Source organism: Fringilla coelebs (genome assembly GCF_963513975.1).
Source record: "Fringilla coelebs genome assembly, chromosome: 5".
In the NCBI taxonomy this organism is placed as follows: Eukaryota; Metazoa; Chordata; class Aves; order Passeriformes; family Fringillidae; genus Fringilla; species Fringilla coelebs.
Genome location: NC_140033.1, coordinates 67,407,722 through 67,427,290, shown reverse-complemented (window position 1 = coordinate 67,427,290; position 19,569 = coordinate 67,407,722). Strand labels below are relative to the sequence as shown.

At 38.6% G+C, this 19,569-nt stretch overlaps 1 protein-coding gene across 10 annotated transcripts in view; it reads right to left on the bottom strand.

The window, feature by feature from the left end:
- ERC1 (ELKS/RAB6-interacting/CAST family member 1) overlaps positions 1-19,569 on the bottom strand; it is a 274,434-nt gene that overhangs the window by 161,942 nt on the left and 92,923 nt on the right. For 7 of the 10 annotated variants that reach the window (XM_084206748.1, XM_084206754.1, XM_084206751.1 and 4 more), the window contains exons 9-12: positions 11,064-11,201; positions 9,548-9,688; positions 8,328-8,468; positions 4,957-4,992 (exon numbers count right to left, since the gene is read on the bottom strand). In XM_084206748.1, coding sequence (XP_084062874.1) covers positions 4,957-4,992; positions 8,328-8,468; positions 9,548-9,688; positions 11,064-11,201 — 456 coding nt within the window. The remainder of the gene's footprint in view (positions 1-4,956; positions 4,993-8,327; positions 8,469-9,547; positions 9,689-11,063; positions 11,202-19,569) is intronic. The other 3 variants (XM_084206752.1, XM_084206755.1, XM_084206753.1) reach the window with 1 other exon arrangement.

Here is a 19,569-nt window from a genome sequence, read left to right as displayed (position 1 = left end):
TTCTTTCCCAAACACAGGGAATTGGGAATACTGGTTTTGGGGTCACCTATCCATTGACTGAGGGCATCAGTATTCTCCTAAGAGACACTGTGTATAGAGTTAAGTCTGGTTTTCACCAGACAGAGCCTGACTTCTTCTGTACTGGATTTAGGTATGCTTCCAACATCTCAAATTGTTTAACAAATACTCCTCCAGGCTCTTTAAAGTCATCCAAAATACATGATCAGATAATCAAGAAACTTCTTTTAAAAGAAAACAAAGTTAGGCTGTTAGCCTGGCTTATTAAACTCACTAATTCAAAAGAAGTTATAAGACCTAATGCAATTTGACTGTCAGAACAGCCCTGATTTATTTTACTCTGCTAATAAAAGCATCTCCACAACAACCCAAGAGACAGTACTGAGGAGAGGAAATAAATTTTCTTTTCTAGAGAATTAGCCAACAAGTCAGTGTGTCTGGTTCTTATAGAACCAAAGGGCTATTTACAGGACAGAAATTATTGGTTAAGAGACGTAACACATGTTATTTGTATATAATGCAAGTAAGTATGGATACTTTCACCTAACACAAAGAGAATGTTATGTGATCTGCTGTAAACTGGAGACCACTTCCTGCACTGTGAGTTACTGACTGAGTGACTTTGGTCCATTTTGTGGGTTTTGTACAAAATACGTGTTTCATGACCGTATCTAAAATCCTACTGGATTCATTTATTGTATAAGAGAGAAAACCAATGCATTTAGAGCTTTCCCACAAACTCACATCAAGATCTGGAACAGATGAGACTGGCTACCTTCCCTATGCAAAATAATTAATCTTGGGTTTTTCCTTTAACCAAAAAAGCAAAACACAAATAATGAATTCCTATATTCACAGTAAAAAAACATACATACAGCTTGCCCCACCCACCAAAGGTGTACAGAAATTCCAAAATAAGCAGTAATTTCATTTTTGAAGCAGAATCAGCATCTAAAGTAACAAATGCACCAATAGTTTTTCCTGTATTAAGAGACCTTAAGAAGTCTGTTTCTGAAGTTTGACTTCCATCTCTGCCTGACACAGGATTTGTAAATTTGTAATTTTAATATAGTTACAAACAGATGTGATAATATTTATAAAAGAAGTAGGACAAAAATGATATAAATGTAGAAAGCAGCCTGCTGAGGGTGATGGGAACACTGCACTTTCTCATCTCTGCAGGCCACTGAGTTTACCTGATTAGAGGCTATTTAAAGCCTTCAGCTGTTACTCCTGACCCTGCCATTAGCTCTCTGTGCTCCTGTGTGGTATCAAACAAGTGAATTAAAGAGCTCAAACTCACACATTTCATTCTGCACTGATCTGTACAAGAAACAGTCACATTTCAGCTCTGCTTTTATTAGCAAAGCTCATCTGATCAGTATTAATCTTTGCCAGTGTGCATTCAGTTTCGAATTCCAAGTGGTTCAGGGCTGAGAATAGTTTAAGTTTACTACTCTGGATATGCTCTCCCAGTTCTTAAGAGGGACTATAAACAGAAGAGGGGGTTTAACAGCTTTCTGCTTTCCTGCTCTCATTTCCCATCTGGAAAGTGGTAAGTGATGGGGTGACTGCTACAGGTACCTACAGAACACAAGAAAGAGTGATTGTTCCTCCACAAAATAAATGTACTCTGACTTCTCTTGCTTCCACAGAAAATCAGCTGACAAAGCCAACTTCTACAGCTGAAACAAAGATGACCAATGTTTCATAGAAATAACCAATATTTACAGATGGAGTGGAGTGGAAGACAAAACACATTAAAAAGAATTTTCTAAGTTGATATTTCTCGTGCCAAAAACCTCTTTTTTAAGAGGTAAGATAATCTTACACAGCTTAAAGTGCGCCAGAGACAGGGAATATAACAACGGCACAGACCTAATTTAAAGGTTCTAAAATGTAAATAAAAATTCCAAACATTATGACCAAGACTCCAAATCAATATTCCTAAAATATTTACTAAATCAAACAGCAAATAACTCACAGCAAACACTTTCTAGTTTTACCTATGAATTGAGACAGTAAATTCAGTTTAACATTTCACATACAAATGTTGCCAAGAACTTTTGGCCATAAAGTAAAAGTTCCCAAGAACCTGAAATCCCATTTTAATCCACCCTCCTACCTCCAAGGGAGCCTCATGTCTCCTAAAAATAGCAAATGCACAAACAAATACAAAAATATATTATGATTATTTACTGCAAGAGACAAACACTTTACCCATCTTCTGTACTTTTCCTACCACAAAGGCAGAAATTCAACTGATAAAACATTTGTGCTGTCTTCTATCATGCCTTTATTAGTTTCAACAGAATTGTAAATTTAAAAAACCATCAGGCTTTTTCCTCCTTTAGTTCCAAGGCTCTACACACCCTAAACTGTAAAAAAGCTTTTTGAAAAGGCAGTAATGGAAGTAAAAGGCTCAGGAAATTCTGTTATATACTATGTACTGAAAACTTGAGTCTCTCACAGAGAGTTATTTGCTGTCTTTTAACCATCTCTACGTGGTTAGTCTTTGTTAATGGATCTGCAAACACTGAATAAGCAAATGTTTAGTTGGAATCAATTAATAAACAAATTATTTTCTTTATGAAGAATCATAAGACAGGAAGACACCTCAAGAAAGGCAATTTCTCTTTTTAAGAAATCATTTTTAAAAGTGATTTCTTCAGAGAGATACAAGTTCCCAGAGATGTCATTAAGCATTGACCATTTGCTCTCTTTGGATTCAGCCCAGCACAGAGTGGGCAAAGTCAGGAGGGAAATGCCCACAGGACATCTCTCTTTGTGAGTGTATTTCAACCTCCCCATCTCCCTCCTCTGACCTGGCCCTTAAACACCTGACCACTCTTTTATAAAATCAGGACACAAGCAATGAACAGATATTTACTACCAGTTTTTGGATATTCAATGTACGGTTCCATAAGCTGCTCATTCTTAACTGCAACATGACATTAAAATAAATAATTCCACAATTTTCTTTCTTATGACAGGGTACAGATGGTCTGTATGCCTCATAAGAGGAGGAGGGGTTTGGCTACAGAGAGCCATGACATGAGCAGGTATCCACTGGCCAGGTGAGCTGGGGGGTAACCAACCACAGCCAGCCAAGTTTGGATGTGGAGTCTTTGGAATAGCTTATATAAAGAGCTGTGGGCACCAAAAAACTTTCTCTGCTCCATGAAACCCTGATATCCTGTTGTGTCTTTGTCTTCCCCCACCACAACACTTTCTGTCATGCTAATCACAACTAATCACTTCTTACCACCACCAGTGGGAAATGAGGATGCATTATTAAACCTGTCGTGCAGGGGAAAAAGCAAAATGGAAATGTATCCTGCCTTACTCACTCAATGCTTTCCTACTATTAAAAAGTATTTTACCATCTTATTTCTCCAGATGATTATCATCTCTCATGTATATCTTGCTCACTCTTGGAGCATTTGTGATTCAATATTGAAAACAGCAAGAGTAGCAGACAATAATATAGTTATGAAATGCTATACAAATTACCTCACAAGGAAAAATTAGAAAAAACACATAGCATGACATTGGCCATTTCCTGAATTTTGAATATTTAGTTTTTCAAAATGAGTAGTGTTATCTTCACAAGTTTTTCTGGGAGGGGTAGAGTAGGTAAAGTAAAATTTTTTTTAGCTGTAAGAATATCAGGGAGAAAACCTTTCCAACTTTCCACTATGTGAGATGATGCTGACATCATCAGAATGGAACATTAAAAGCCACCAGGGAATCATAGGATGGATTGGGCTGGAAGAGTTCTTAAAGATCATCTTGTTCCAACCTCCCTGCTGTGGGCAGGGACACCTTCCACTAGACCAACCAACCTGCTCAAAACCCCATCCAAGCTGGCCTTCACAAAGCCTCTTGTACCTGATCCTGTGTATTTGCTGTATCATACTGGAGGATAAAATACACAGTTTGCTCCAATATCTTCTGTGTTCTGACTTCAGAGTAATGACTCTCTAAAAGTTTGCCTGCTATTAAAGAGTTTGTAGAGAATATGCTCTCCTGACACAAATTCTTCTGCCTGTTTGCACCAAGTTCAATCTTTCCATATTATTTCTCATTCTCTCAACTCCTTATCAACACTGTTTAGCCAGGTTTGAAGAATTCCTGATATGGGACGCCACAAAAACTGAACAACTGCAAGACCCAGCAATTTTCTGACCCTCAGACAATGATTGTCAGGACAGACAGCTCCATTTACCCTGAACATTGCCAAGAGTAACACAGGTATCAGACTCCTTCAAGTTCTGTAACACCATTTTTTATGCACAGAGCCACAAAAGAAATCTGATGAAAACCACCTTGGATTACGTAATTTACAGTGTCAAGATATTATTACACAAACACTCCTTGACAGGAGTGCTCTTTGACATCAAACAGGAGGCTGGAAATAGGATCCAAAATTAAACTGACATAGTACCAGTGAGCTGAATGGTTACACAAGATTTTAAGCAATCTTTCACTTGCTGCAACTCAGTTGTTATTTCTAAGGTGCTGCTGTGCCCAGTGTTACAGAACGCTTTCACACAAGGAGCTTGATTTGCATGGAAATTCCACCTTCTTGTTCTGAAAATGCACAGACAATGGAGATGACAGAAAAGCTACAGGACATTTCAAGCACCAGCAGCAAAGGGAAACAAAACATTGACACGATATTAAGCTGTCCAAACAAAAATGCAGTTAGGCCAAGGCAGTCAAACAGTGAAAACATCTCGGAAAGCTTTTTGGAACATGACTGGTCTGACATCCCACTGCTTTTTGTTTGTATCCATGCTGTCCATATCCACTATGCTAAAGGAATTCACCAATACACTCTGTGTTGGCCCAACTGTAAAAGCACAGGTGACTACACATGCAACACAAAAAATAAAATGTGCTGGCAACAGCCCCTCAGATTGCCAGGGAACTTACTAGCTTGGATGGATGACTCAATAAAACTTCAGGGTGCTAAAGGGAGAAAGAAGATAGGAAAAGATGGAGAAAATTTGGGATAGGAACAGTGTGAGAGAGAGAAAAAGAAAAGATGCAACAAGAAAAGAATTTAAAATAATAACTGCAACATTAATTTACTAAGACAAAAGAATCTTAATTAGTGGTTTTAGCATGCATTACTAACCAGCTTCTGGAACATGAGAAACATGGAGAGTTACCCTCATGCAAGTTCCAAATTTCATCTTGAATTTTTCAATTTAACAGATTTGTCCAGCCCCCACATATTTAATGCAGTTCTTTGTTTGAGTTTACAGATGAGTTTCACAGATTGAGAAGGACTTTAATTCCTAGTGCTTCCTTTGTATTAATTTCATGACAGCTGAACGGTTTAGAAAACTAAATCAGTAACTGACACTATCTGAATGCTGAACACAATTTTCTTTTTTGCTTTTATTGTAACAAAAAATCCTGATTTCCCTGGCAGCCTTTTTCTTTCTATGTTGAATACATCATTTATTGTCCCTTCTTAAAAAAAAAATAATTATCAGCTGAGAACAAAAACCAGCTTCATCTACCAATATTATCAGCAATATTTTCAGCTGTAGGAGCAAATCCATGTTCACAAAATAAAAAGCAGCAGAGTCTGTATTAGACTAGCAAGGCTAATGCTGGGGAAAGAGAATTTGGATCAACACTTCATTAAGTCTTTTTTTTTACCCCTATTTTTTGAAAGATACTATCATCCTGAATTTGAAGAAACACCACAGCAGAAAAAAAACCCCAAAAAATAACCTCTGAGGAAGCCTGTTGAAGGTAGAGGTGTTTTCCTGGCAGGGAATCACTGCTAACATTTTCTGGTGAAAAGTTCCTACAACTGCAGCAAGGGGAAGTTTATTAACACATGGTTTTGACTATTTTTTCCTCCCTAAAAATAAGGATTATATCCATAGGGAGAAAAACTATGCACTGGAAATGAAGATAGACAAAAATCCACTCATCTTTCCTGGAAAAACTTCTAATATTAGTTGGTCTCTCCCAGATCAAAAAAACAGAATGAAACAAAGCATACTGGCTGGGAAAGACAAGACAGAAAATGCTGGGAAAAGAGTATCCTGAAGAACAACTACTAAAGGAAACCTTCTCCAGTACAAAAATATTACATTAAAATAGTAGTTTGGACAAAGATTTTCCTAAAGAAAAGAAAAACCACCACAGAGCATAACAGCACTTCACAGAAAAAAAGGGAGAGAACCTCCTGTGTGTTATTTGCCTCTAATGATTCCATCTGAGCCAAAAAGAAGACAGGACACCAGGCCATGTAAACTCAACAGGGATTTATGAGCTGCTTTCAGCCTTCAGAATCTCCCACTGCATCTCCTGTTGGCAGCAGGGTGACAACTGAGCACAGAAGTAGTGAATATAGAATAATTAGAATAATTAGAATATTAAGCACACAGATTTGCATAACCATGGGATTATTATTTGAAAAAACAACCCCAACATGAAAAACACTGCAGTGTCAGTTGCTAAGCCAAAGATCAATATAAAGCACTTATTGATGAAAAGAGGAATAGCAACAAGAAGTGCATACTTCAAAGGAGACACAGGAGAGTGACATGGAACTAAAACCACTATCAACAACTTTTCAGCACCCTTGCACTCTGCTTAGTTAATATTTTTGTTTAGTGTAAAGTTAATTGCCTTTTACAGAAGAAAGGGAAGCTTGCATGGGTCATGATTTCTCTGAAACTCATTGTGTGCTGGTCAGCAAGAGTTTTTTGCAAGGACTACCAAAGTCTTTTTTATTTACTGGCTTAACAGTAATCTAGCTCAACCTCTTCTGCCAGCTTCTTAACTTCTGGGGCTAATAGATTTGACTGGAAGTACTCAAACAGTTCACTGGGAATAGGAAGGAAAGGAAGCAAGACTGGTGTTAGACACATCTCCATTCAAACTGTGAGGGAAGGTACAAAAAAAAAGCTTTTAGCCATTTACTCTTAAGGAGCTACATGAGAGTTTCCTTCCTGCCATGTGTCTCATGCAAATCTGCACTAAGATAATGTAATAAACCTCAACAGAATGAGCTTCTAATTCAGTTTTGAATGAATGCTCTTATGTACCACTAGCTTTAAGTTATTTGCAATTAATTAGTTATTAATTATTGGCAATTGTTAACAATGCAGAGGTGTAAAAATGAGTTTTTAGAAGCTTTAAAACAGAGCTGGATTATCTGTCATAATTATTTCTTATTTCATCTGGAAAATGTCAAGCTGCCTGAATAAATATCTGCAATGCATTTAAAAAATCAAAGCCTTTAAAAAGAATTTTTTTGCTTCTGTGCAAGCTACAATAAAACCCACTAAAGAATTAAAAAACAGCTGGAAAAAAAAGGTTATTAAAGAAATATGTAAACTTACTATAGGTATAAAACATATTCAAGTGAATGTTAACTATATTTTCACATAGGTATTGGTAGGCTACCAATTTTTTTTTTGGTTGTAGAACTGAAACCATCCTGACCATGATTTAGGTAGCTTCTTTGGATAAGGAGATGCTCTAATAACCTCTGGCAAATCTTAGCTAAAATAGATTTGTCAACTCATTGCCAGCAACACAGGGTGAAACTGCAATTCATGGCAGAGAATTCAATGAAAGGTCCTTCAGAAATGCCCACTGAAAACAGCCTGGGACACCAATTACACGTGTGTAGCTGCCTTTTCTTGCTACTGAGCTCTGCTGATGCTGAGAACAGCTGATTTTGTGTGAGAGAACGAAACAGGAAAAACATGGGTCTAGATCTGCAAGTACAGAGTTCAATTTACACTGTTCTCAGGTGCAGGAACACCCACACAACAGGAATTCTAAACAGGTCTGAACTGATGACTCAAAATCACACAGTTCACAGGCAGCATCTTCTTTTCATTTGTTTTTTGCTTTCCTCCAGGCAGGGCCAACCCTGCACCTGAATTTATCACATTAACTCCTATAAGCATTGATAATTGCTATGTGAAATGTTTAGCTGTTATTTTTTCAACTGTTACACCAATGTAATGGCACAACTGCTCCTACAAACTGCAGACTGAGCCTCAAACTCTTTGTACCTGTAACCAAAAAAGCCAACAGCACTGCTACTGCATGTCAGTGAAATCAAAACTTAGCACAAGTGTCTGAAAGGGACTTTCTGATAGGCTTAGCTTGTAATAAAGTTTGCATGGACACACCTTCACTGATCTTGCTATAAAGAAATTCAAAGAATTTGCTCTTAAGACCCCAAGTTTTCTTTGTAGACATGGGCAATGTATTTAGAACTGTATGCATACAACACACATAGAAACATGCACTAAGATTACCTTCTTCAATTGTGTTTCCATCTTCAAACATTCTTCCTTTTTCTGTTCCAATGCAATTTCCAGTGTCTTGAGTCTTGAATCTTTCTTCAGTCCTGATGAAGCTAATGATGAAGCATGTTCCTTAAGATCCAGTAATGATGTCTAAAGTAAAAGATGTGAAATAATTATCAAGTAAGGGCAATAGCTTCTTTTCTGTCTTTATTTTCTTCCTATCCCCTCATACTATGTTCAGGATCTAATTTCAAACATTTTTTCAGGTTGTTTGTGTCACTGACTTAAGACAGCTTGAATTAATTCAGACTTTCTGGATCAAAATTAAACCTTGCCTAAATTAATTTCAAAGTCATTTTTAAAGACAGACAAATCTGTAAACTGGAACTTCTGCTCCACTTACAGTCATGTTTAAGAAAAATACAATTTTATTGAAAACCAGTTTAAAATCCCTTGTGGTTAGAAGATTTAGCCACTGAGACAGTTGAAAACATTTCTGTATACAGCTTCCATGGGGTGAAACTGTTTCATGCCACCTTACTACAGAAGACATCTCAACTTCTTTCTTGCTAAACTATTTTTGTGCTTGGTTTGCTTTCTTTTTCCCTTGTCAAATGCTGATTTCCATGTAGACAAAATCTTAGTACTTTCTGAGTACATATTTTTGTGTTGTTTTACTTTGACTAAGTTTTGGAAAAAGATTGCAAATACACCAGAGAGGAACAGAGAACATTTATATTTCTCCAATATAATTAAGGTAATTTGTCTAGCAAACTGGCTCATTACCAACAATCAACCTAATTAATCAAAAAAATACTCGAGAGTCTAAAGAACTGGCTGTGTTGTTTGCATAAAGGAACAAACACGATCCTCACGCTCTTGGCACCCACAGCTTTGATCAGCCTCTGCTCCTTCCTCCCTACACTGAGACAGGGACAAGCTTGTTCCCAGCCTTCCCCTGTCCATCAGCACAGCTCAGTCAATGCCACACTGACCAGCAGTCAGTCACTTCTAACAAGATTAACAACTGCAAACAAGGGGATGGCTGCTATCCCTGAAAAGGTGGTTCTGAAACACTGATGCTCTGCAAATTCTCCAATGATGTACTCTACCAGATCAGCTTTGTTGAAAGACAATTACTATAAAGGAACAGTTTCCTTCAACTCAAATGTAACACAAACAGAGACAACAAATAGTTCCATCACAATAGATTCGTGTTGCTGGTCAACCTCTTTCTCTGTGAGATCTCCTTGTAAAATGCTGACTCTCTCTTTCAGGTCCTTAATGTCTTTCTTGTAGTTGTCGATCTCTTCCTGCTTTTCTCGTTCATCTCTGTCACGCTGCTCCTTTAAACGCTCAATGGTCTTTTCCTGACAAAAGAAAGAACTCAGTGAAGGAAATCCCTCTTAGTCAATTCAGCTTCTGAGGCTTCCTTTCACAGCACTTCTGCTACACTTGGAACAAGGAGAAGAAGTGCATTGCCATTTTCTTTTCTTTACAGCTGTAAAGATACTCAAGAAAGAGAAAACTTGAGAAATCTATGGAATCATTGCTGTGAAATACCAGCACTGTCAATACTGGATTCAATACTGTGAATGTCTGAATGTGGATATCTGAATGTTCACAGTGTTGTTCCAATGCAATCCAATTCATCTGGTGTTGTTCCAATGCAATCCAATTCATCTGGTTCTGATCATCAAAATTAATCTAAACCAGGACATATTACATATTGCTTCCTGACTTATTGAAATCTTATTTTTCTAAAATATACAGTTAAATCAGTGCTTCTTCAGAGAAGAAGGGGTGTAGCACTTATGTGACACTGGGATTTATATACAGTAAGAAAAGGCAACAAAATAACTTTTTGGTACACCAGATATCAGTGGAGCTTTGATATCTTGGAATCTAAAAGGATGCAAGCAAATTCCCCAACCTCAGGTAAAGTTCAACCACAGTTCATAGAATGTGACAGACTAAAGCAGCTCCTCTAGGAATCATGAAAAAAACATATCTACTTCTCCCAAGAAGCTGGGCCACCAAAGAGAATAGGACGGTCTGTCCCTGAGGCGGTTATCTCCCGAAAATCGAGCAATAAAAAATCAGATTATCGGGACCATCACTGCGGTCCCGAGCCGGGAACGCCGCCGAGCCCGCCCCAGCGGCGCGTCCTGCAGCGCTCTCTAGCGGGGGACGCGCACCCGGCACGGGATCGGGAACGGGATGGGGCACGGGATCGCGATGGGGGTCGCGATGGGGGTCGCGATGGGGGTCGCGATGGGGGTCGCGATGGGGGTCGCGATGGGGGTCGCGATGGGGGTCGCGATGGGGGTCGCGATGGGGGTCGCGATGGGGGTCGCGATGGGGGTCGCGATGGGGGTCGCGAACAGGCACAGGAATGGGATGGGGAACTGGCTCAGGATTGGGCACAGCATGGGGAACTGGATTGGGAACGGGATGGGGAACGGGCACGGGAACGAGATCAGGAAGGGGATCGGGATGGAGAACGGGATCGGGCACGGGATCAGGAATTGGATCGGGATCAGGCAGTGGCGTGAGATCAGGAATGGGCATGGGATGAGGAACGGGATCAGGCACAGGAACGGGATCGGGCACAGGAGCAGGAACAGCCAAAGGCACTGGAATGGGATCAGAAACAGGCACGGGATCGGGCACGGGAACGGCGCCTTTGCAGGGGCAGCAGCGGCCGGACCTCCCCAGGGAACTCGCAGCGCTTCCCACACTCACTTTTTCTGCCAGCGCTTCTTCCAGAGTGGTCAAGGCAGTGTCAGTGTTGGTGGTGTCAGCCTGCAAGGATTTCACCCGATCCTTTAAGCTGCTCATCTGCTTCTCCTTGTCTCTCAACTGCTCTTGAAGGTTTTCAATCTTGAACAAAAGAAGTCAATTTTAAGGCAACAGCAAGGGAAACCATCCAAAATCATCTTAGGGTGTATGAAATGATTAAAATTATTCTTAAAGCAAATGAAGCATAGTTCTTATAATCCTACCTCAAAACATCAAGTGGTGTAACCAAACCCATCAAATAATAACAAGGAATCAGTAAACTTTCCAACAGTCAAAAATAAATGCAGAGCAAGCAAGTCTGAACAGTATACACAAGAGCAGCATAAAGAAAAGCCATTACTCCAAATTTCTGAGGATGTTGGGCACTGTGTCACAGTAGGACGATCAACACATTAACAAAGAAACACATTAAAGAAGGAAAGAAATTGACAAAAACCTTACTGCATATGTAAACTAAATAAAAAACACTTGATAACTAAAAATTGGTGAAGAAATATTATTTAAATATTTTCTTTGGTATCATCATATTTTTTGCTACACTGGCAAGCTGCTTGTTCATCTTATGTGGTGGCTTGTTATGTGATGGAGTAGGACAAAGTGCCACTCCCTGGATGGAAGATGTATCAGCCTTGTTTTCTGTGGGTATAGAATTTCAGCTATTTAGCAGTTCTGAATATATCTTTTGATACACTCAGAAGACCTAATGCCAACCCCCTTTCATGCATATATACACATCAAAAGAAACGGACACATTAACATGATGATAACATGTCAAAAACAAATTTATCAACAAAGGAGTAAAGTGTACACAGATTTTTCAGTTGCTTTCTTCTTGTGTTGTTCTGACAAATTCTTCTTGCATCAGCAAATGCACATTATAAACTAATGAATGGCATGTGGCATGTGAGGTACCCAGCTCCAAAACACTTATAGCAAAACACTCTTTGAAAGATATTTGTGAGAAATATTGCAACCAGACAACCCCAAAGGCTACCCAGTCCCATATTCATAATGACAAACTAAAGCACTAACCAGCCTTTGGTTTCACCTGTTGGACAGCAGTTAGAAGCTGCTTGGTTACTAGAAATACAGCAACTGTATCAGGTTTAACTCTTCAACTCTGGAAAAAAAGTTTCTGTGACTACAGAGCAAATGGCTCTGTGACATGTGCACCACTACCTTTGCTATCTGTATTGAAATTACATCTGGAACACGGTAGAACGTGGGGATTGGTTTATTTTTAACATTTGTTTCTATTAGGAAATAAAGTATTAGACCTCAAAGTTATGCTCAAAACTGAATTTGGGCACAACACTACAAAACAAAATTAAAGGCAACCAAAAAACTATAAACAGAGACATATCATGGCAGTCAGAAATAGCTGTAAGAATTGAAAAATTCCTTTTTTATACACTCATACCAGCTGTTTAATGCCTTGTTAGCACACACTTGTAGCCCATGGAGCTTCAGAAAGAAGCTCTGACTGAAAGGTTCTGGTGCTGACATGCAGGGCTGCCCAGGAGGCAGCATGCCCAAGAGTGGCTGCCTTTGACTTCAGCAGCTCCCAGTGCCATCAGCTGTCTAGACAGGCTGGCTGTTTGGACAGCTAACCATGAAAATATACTACAAAGGAGGCTGAGTTATTCTTAGACTCCTGTTTACTTCTGGAGGAGGAACACTCACCAAGGCTCTAGCTGGCTGAAGAGGGGGTAGTGCAGAGTGACTTTCTGCTGGGTGCAAACCACACACCAGAGGCAGCTAAAGAATTCTGCTTCAGCACATATTAAGGTGCTTACCAAGGTAGCACAAGCATTTATTTGCACGAGCCCAGTGTGCATTTTCATGTTTCAACTACACTGTTTGCTGTGGCCAGAGTAAGATGACAGCACTATGTAATGACTGCTGCACCTCTCCACTGCAGCTGCACCTTCTGGTATTAACCCCCAAACCAAAAATGTGATGTGTAGAAAGTGTGAACCTGTCTATTCCTTCAGGCTACGTGCAAATTTCTCAGTCTGGAGCAATGAATGGTGGGGTTGTTATCACTGAGGGAACAGCAGGTATTCTAAAATATCCTCAGTCATATCTTGGCACTGCCTAAAAAGCCCACTGCAGCTCCAGCTGTGCTATTTGCAGGGTCAGGTAACTAAGGACCTGGCCCTTACACTACAGAAAACTGCAACTGGCATTATGGGTCAAAACTGAAATATTTTTGTAATAATAGATGCAAAATTTCCCTATGAAATCACACATATCAATAAATTGCCTTTATTCCATTTTTCTCCTAAATCTGCAATACTACAACGAATAATAAGTATAGGCTCTCCACAATGATATAACCTGAAGGAGAAAGCAAATAGTCTCCACTCTGTCCATATACTGAATTCATGAAGAAATTTGCTCTTATGTCCTTGCAAGTAGTTTGAGACTCCTTTCAAAAAAGTATAGACAACGCATTCCTAACAAAAAAAAAAAAAAACCCCAAAAAAACCACAACATAACCAAACAAACAAAAAAACCCCACCAAGAAACAAAAACAAAACAACAAAAAAGAGCAATTCTGAACAAAAAAGAGCAACTCTGAACAAATTCTCAAATAACTGACGAAAATGAAACAGGTAACCAGAATAGGGTCTTTCTTCTACCCAAAAAAAGATGAAATAAACCTTAATGGAATCTCCAAGCCCTGTGGAACACACAGAGGCACAAACCTCCTCAGAAATGTTCCAAAACCTAAGGAATATATATTCCTTATATATTCCTTTTATATATGTTTATATATATGTCTATATTACTGTACCATATTTCTAAAAAGCCCAAAAAATAAAAATGAAAAGCATTTTTAATAATTAAACAATCTTTTTTTCTTGCCATATTTACTTATCTTGCAGGGTAAAGCCAGCAATCTATGGCTAAGTTAGCAACATTATCCTTACTGCAAAGGTACACAGGGCTACACTGGCATCATCTGCTCTGCACACCGATTTTCCCATCAATAATGATTTACTGGAATATTTTTTCCAACATTACCACTTGTCAGGCACTCTCATGTTTCAACTTGAGTGATTTATCCTTAGCTGTGTGGGACTAATTATTTTGCCTTTCAGCCCTGAAGCACAGAGTAGAGGCAAGAGAAGCTTCCTCTGGCATTCTGCTCCGAAGGCAAGGAAGCATTCTGCTTCCTGCAAATAGAGACTCGGTGAAAAGCCCATAGATGCAAATTAAAAACAGCCCAGGGATTCAAAGGAAACACATCTAGTTAAATATCCATCAAGGCCACTGGATTCCCAGATTCCTCTAGTTAGAGGTTACTAGATATTGTGTATCATGCTTTAGCCAAGAAATTCTTCCATGGAGACAGTGTCCACCCTCCTGCCATGCCCTGGGGCATGAGGAAATTGAACACTTCAAAACCCATTTCTATTTTATCAGTGACTTCTGAATAAATGAAGTGGGTTTGTGAACTGGTCATTAAAGCCCTTCCACAATCAACACTTGACAGTATTCCTGCACTGGAGCACAGGAGCAGATGTGCAGAAGAGCATCTCAGAGCTCTGTTTAGCCTTCCACTTTTTTGATCCTAGCTTTCCCCTGGGGGGAGCAGCAATGTAAACAGGATCTCAATAATCAGAGGGGTTTCAGAAAGTCTCTGCTCCATTCCTGTGGCACAGCCATCCAAATAAACAACAACTTCACATAAGCTGTTACTTTTCCAAACAGTTCTTCCTTGGTTTTGTAAAGGCACTATTGGTCTCCCCAGCTCCAGGGTAAATGACCACAAGGAGATGATGGATTATCACCAACCACAGGCAGAAATGTTTCTTTCACATGAGGAATACTAACATGGGGATGAAAGATGCATTTTTGGAAGGGAGAGTGGGTGAGTAAGGAGGCATGTGATGATAGAACAGCTATAGCTCTGTCTAGGTCAAGACAAGACCCTCCCTTTAATGTAAAATTACTAATATAATAATAAAAATTTGAGAGCCTACAGTCATACTTGAATTGCTGGAGTCTCACAGTGTTTGAGAAGCTGAAAAAGATGGGCTCATCTCAAAATCAAAATGATAACAGTTAAAACAGACATGACTGCAAGACTAAAAAATATTTTTTAAAATACTGCTGTGGGGAAAAAGGAAAGAGGTTGGTGAGAGATCACCCTAATTACTCAGAGACTGTTCAAGAAAGCTGTACTACTAGATTTAAAATTATTACTGTATTTCTGAAAGTCATGTTTTTGGAGAACATTATGGAAGTATGTAAGCAGATATTACTGGGGAGTTTTCTAAGATTAAGCTCCAGTTTTGTCCATGTCACACTGAAAATCTCACCATTATAATTGTCTTCCTATTGGAAAAGTACCATTAGAACAGTCCTGCATGAATTGCACAAGTGTGTATTTAATTTAGCAGTAACAGATTCTGTGAGTGTGAGAAGCAAGGTCTGTCACCTGAGTGAACATCACACACAGCACTGTACTGAATCCTTACACTGAAAGCAATATTGCTATTAATTTTAAATGTTAAATTCCCAAGACCAGCACCAATGTGAAGCTTTAGGCAAACCCTTCTTGCAAGGGTGAGATTTTTAACTTGTTTTGACGTTCAGGACAGATCAAACAATTTCCCTTTTTTTCCAAAAGATTTTGGCAAATGCAAATCAGAGCTTCTTCCAGAGTTCAGCTGCACTCAGTATGTTTTTGTTTGGTTTTTTTTTTTACTTTTATATGAATATGATCACATTGCTGTCAAGCTGTATTCAGAGATTCTTGTTATGGAACCATCATACTAAAAACCATTCCAGAGAACATTGGAATTATTTTTATTTTGCTTCCCAATAAACTTTTCTTTTTACTATTCCTCTACTTCAATGCTTTCCTGGAACATTACTGCCTTTGCAGCAGCACACTGGAATATTGTGTACTTTGGAAATGTCCTGATGTTAAAATGGTGGGATTTTGTAACAGCTCAAACTGATACAGGGAGTCTTGGGCTAACAAAGGAACATATAGTTACCTTAAGAAAAAGATCCAGGCTAAAAAGGGTGAGGACAGTATAGAGGAGGACAGGTCTAAAAGTGAATTTTAAGTGGCTAAACTCCAGCATTCTGGTGCATCTTACACAATCCTATGTATGAACTGCCACATGGAGTCCAGTTAAAATTCAAAACAGCTCCCAATTAAAAAAAACCCCAAAGTTGCTTGCTTTTCCCATTCTTACTCTTGTGATCACCAATCTGCAAAAAGTCCTTTGAAATTACTATAAAACTCTACAGAGTTTAGCTTTACAAATAAAATACTTTGTTGCTATGCAGCTTAGAAAGGACAAATAATTTAGTTTTGTGATTTCTACTTAAAAGTAAAACCTTAATTGTCAAATAAATAAATGGTTCACAAATAGACACCTTGCTACTGTTTCAAAAGGAAGCAACTTGAAGGCAGAGAAAAAAAAAATCTAGGAATTCACTAGGAAGGACACTCCATGAGATTAATGCTTTATCCTTGACCTAAGCTTGCAATCAGCTTGCCTTGAGAAAAGGAAGAAGTGCTGATTCAAGAAATATTAACTTGTACAGAAAGTTAATTTTTTTGTACCTCTAGTAAAAGACCAACAAAGAATTGACAATGATCCAACAGACTATTCTCTTTCCATTGCCTTTTCACACAAGGGTGCTTTAAGTATATTTATACCAGCCAGAAAAACAGTTAATCTATGTTTATGTAAATTATCTCTATCTCTATTTGTTTTTCTTTGTCCTCCTTCTTTTGCATACCCAGCCAACCTGTGGTAGCACCAGTTTGCTGACAGATCACTGCAAGCAGAACTAAGAACAACAGCATGAAGTGAATTGTAATTCTCCTATCTTCTAAATAGTAAAGGTTTTCTCTGTACTGTCAAACTCCCTAAAACAAGCAGTATTTAAAGCAGATCTTTCAAAACATATTCTCAGAATTTTACTATCATGTTTGCAAACCTTCTCTTCTGCTAATAAATAGCTTGAATTTCCTTCAAACCTAGCACATCCTGTTGCTGAAGTTTGCTTTTTATGAAAACTGATACTGAGAGGAGTTTTTCTTACAAGCTTCTAAAGACACTCCAGCACAATTCAAACCAGGGGGGGGAAAAATAAAAATTAGGACTCCAAGAATCTAAACTGATTTTTGAGCTGGTAAATGTACAGAAATTCACATTGTCAGGGGAGTCAATGTGTATGTTTTTCTTAAGCACTGTCTCAGTTCCAAAGCACTGCCTAGAAAATATTATGCATTGGCAATGACTCACATCCTCAGCCAGCTGTAAACCAGTTAAATTTAGTTGTGGAATTGCATCATTCTGAGGAGGCTCAATAATATCAATAGCCTGACCCAGTTAAAAGCAGAGTGTTTGAATCAAAATCCTCCCATGGGCTCTGGTCAGAACAAGGCAGGGGTTTGGGCTGAGAGAGAAAGCAAAGCAGTTCCTTCCAGCCCACTGACACTGCCTGTGTCCCAGGGCACACAGATATGACATGAATGGACAACACTTGATGTAAAATGCAAACAAACAACAGAAGTAAAAAACCTGGTCATGAGAGATTTGATTTGGCAATATTGGCCACTTGATTGTTTACCTATGGTTAATTACACAATCCATTAAAAATTCTCTATCATTGGTTTATCTTAGAGCTCTTCTGAGCCTTTTGTTGGTATTCATCAGGTAAGACTGCAGCCATTATCCATCACCAAGATTTCAACCTCAGTTGTCCATCAAGACAATTTGATGGTTCCAGCTTGAGTCATGATACTTTCATTGCCACAAGTAATTCAAAACACTGCTATCCTAAGTACCAAAACAAAATAGTTTAAACTCTGCTGCTCCTCTTCAATGAAATTTAGATATTACTCATTTATTTCATATTTATTAAAATGTCATTATACTGAGAACCATAATTGAAATCATCTGGTAATTAATTTCCCAATCTAATTACAGATCACATGCATTTTGTCCAAATCCTGGCCTAATCACACAGAATAACATCATGCTAATTCTCCTTTCAGCTGTGTCCTGACATTACGAAGCAATCTCTAAGGCTGTGTTTTCCAAAGTTTTACTCCTACAACCTAGCAAACACAAAAGAATTAAAACCCCAGCTATTGTGGGGACATTTACTCACTCCTGTTCCAAGTCTCTGAAGAGGCTTTGACAAAAATGTGCACAGATTTGACTTAGGAAAGCTCATTACAGAGAAAACATAAATACTACAAATTGGAATAATTTCACATTGATGGATCCCAAATGTTCAAAAAAGAAAAAATCAAAAGTATTTTATTGTGCAAGGCTGATAAAACAAGGGGAAAAATTGAACCTAGTAATTGCCAAGTTAGATCTGATCCTGTGTTTTGTAAGAAGTAGAATAAAACTAACAAGCTGTGACATTACTTTTAGAACATCTCAAGGTTTACACTTAAAGTAACATTTTAGAAGTGTAAAGTGAAAACATTTCTACACTGACAATTAAACTTCTTTACTTGGATAAACCATGTGCCATATTTCATTGATAATTACTGTGAAACAAACATCCTCATCCTGTTTCAGGCAACTTGACCCCTGCTGCTCAGCAATACTGGTGATGTTTTCCTGTCTTGCTTGAGATTTTGGTTCTACACAGAGTAAGGATACTGCACCACTGATACCTCCTGGTTAGAGACACACAGTACAGTGCTACATGTCACACTCACGGCAGAAAAAAAGGTCAAGAAAAGACACATAGAGAGGAAAGGCTGAACTCCTCAGAGCACTGAGTCAAGAATGGAAATCAGAGAGCAGAAAAGACCAACCATTGAGGCAGAGCAATGGATAGGTTGGGAATGGGATTTAATGCTGATTATAAAGGAAATCCTCACAGCAAACTAAATTCCATTTACATTATCATTTAGGCTCACTCAAGCAGAATGCTGTACAACTTGAACAAAGAGTTTAAATTAAATTACAATTCAGCCACTGAATTACATTGCCCAAATCACTGATTTATTATGATCAAAGATACACTGTAGGGTAAAAGTGTCCTCTACCCTGAGGGAAGACCTCTGGAAAGGAGGGATGCTTCTAATCCCAGTGTACAACATGGCCAGTCAGCTGTGATTGTCCTGCTTCATTCTCCTGGAAAGGATATGGACTGATGAATAACAGGGGATTAGGAAGTCCTACTGTAAATACTAAATAAGAGTGTGTTTGTGTGTATTTTTCAGTATTTAGTTATCACTACTCTTACAGAATTACTTCAGAACACAATGATAGGTGACTAAATATCAGTCTCACATTGGTTAGTGCTCCATACTCATAAACCCCTAAAAACTGCAAAAACCTAATGTACTAAATTAGTGCCATCATTTGCTGGAACCTCTTCATCATGCAGAGGAGCATCCTAAGTAGCAAATGTCTGCTGTCCTGAGACAAAGGGACCTTAGTTT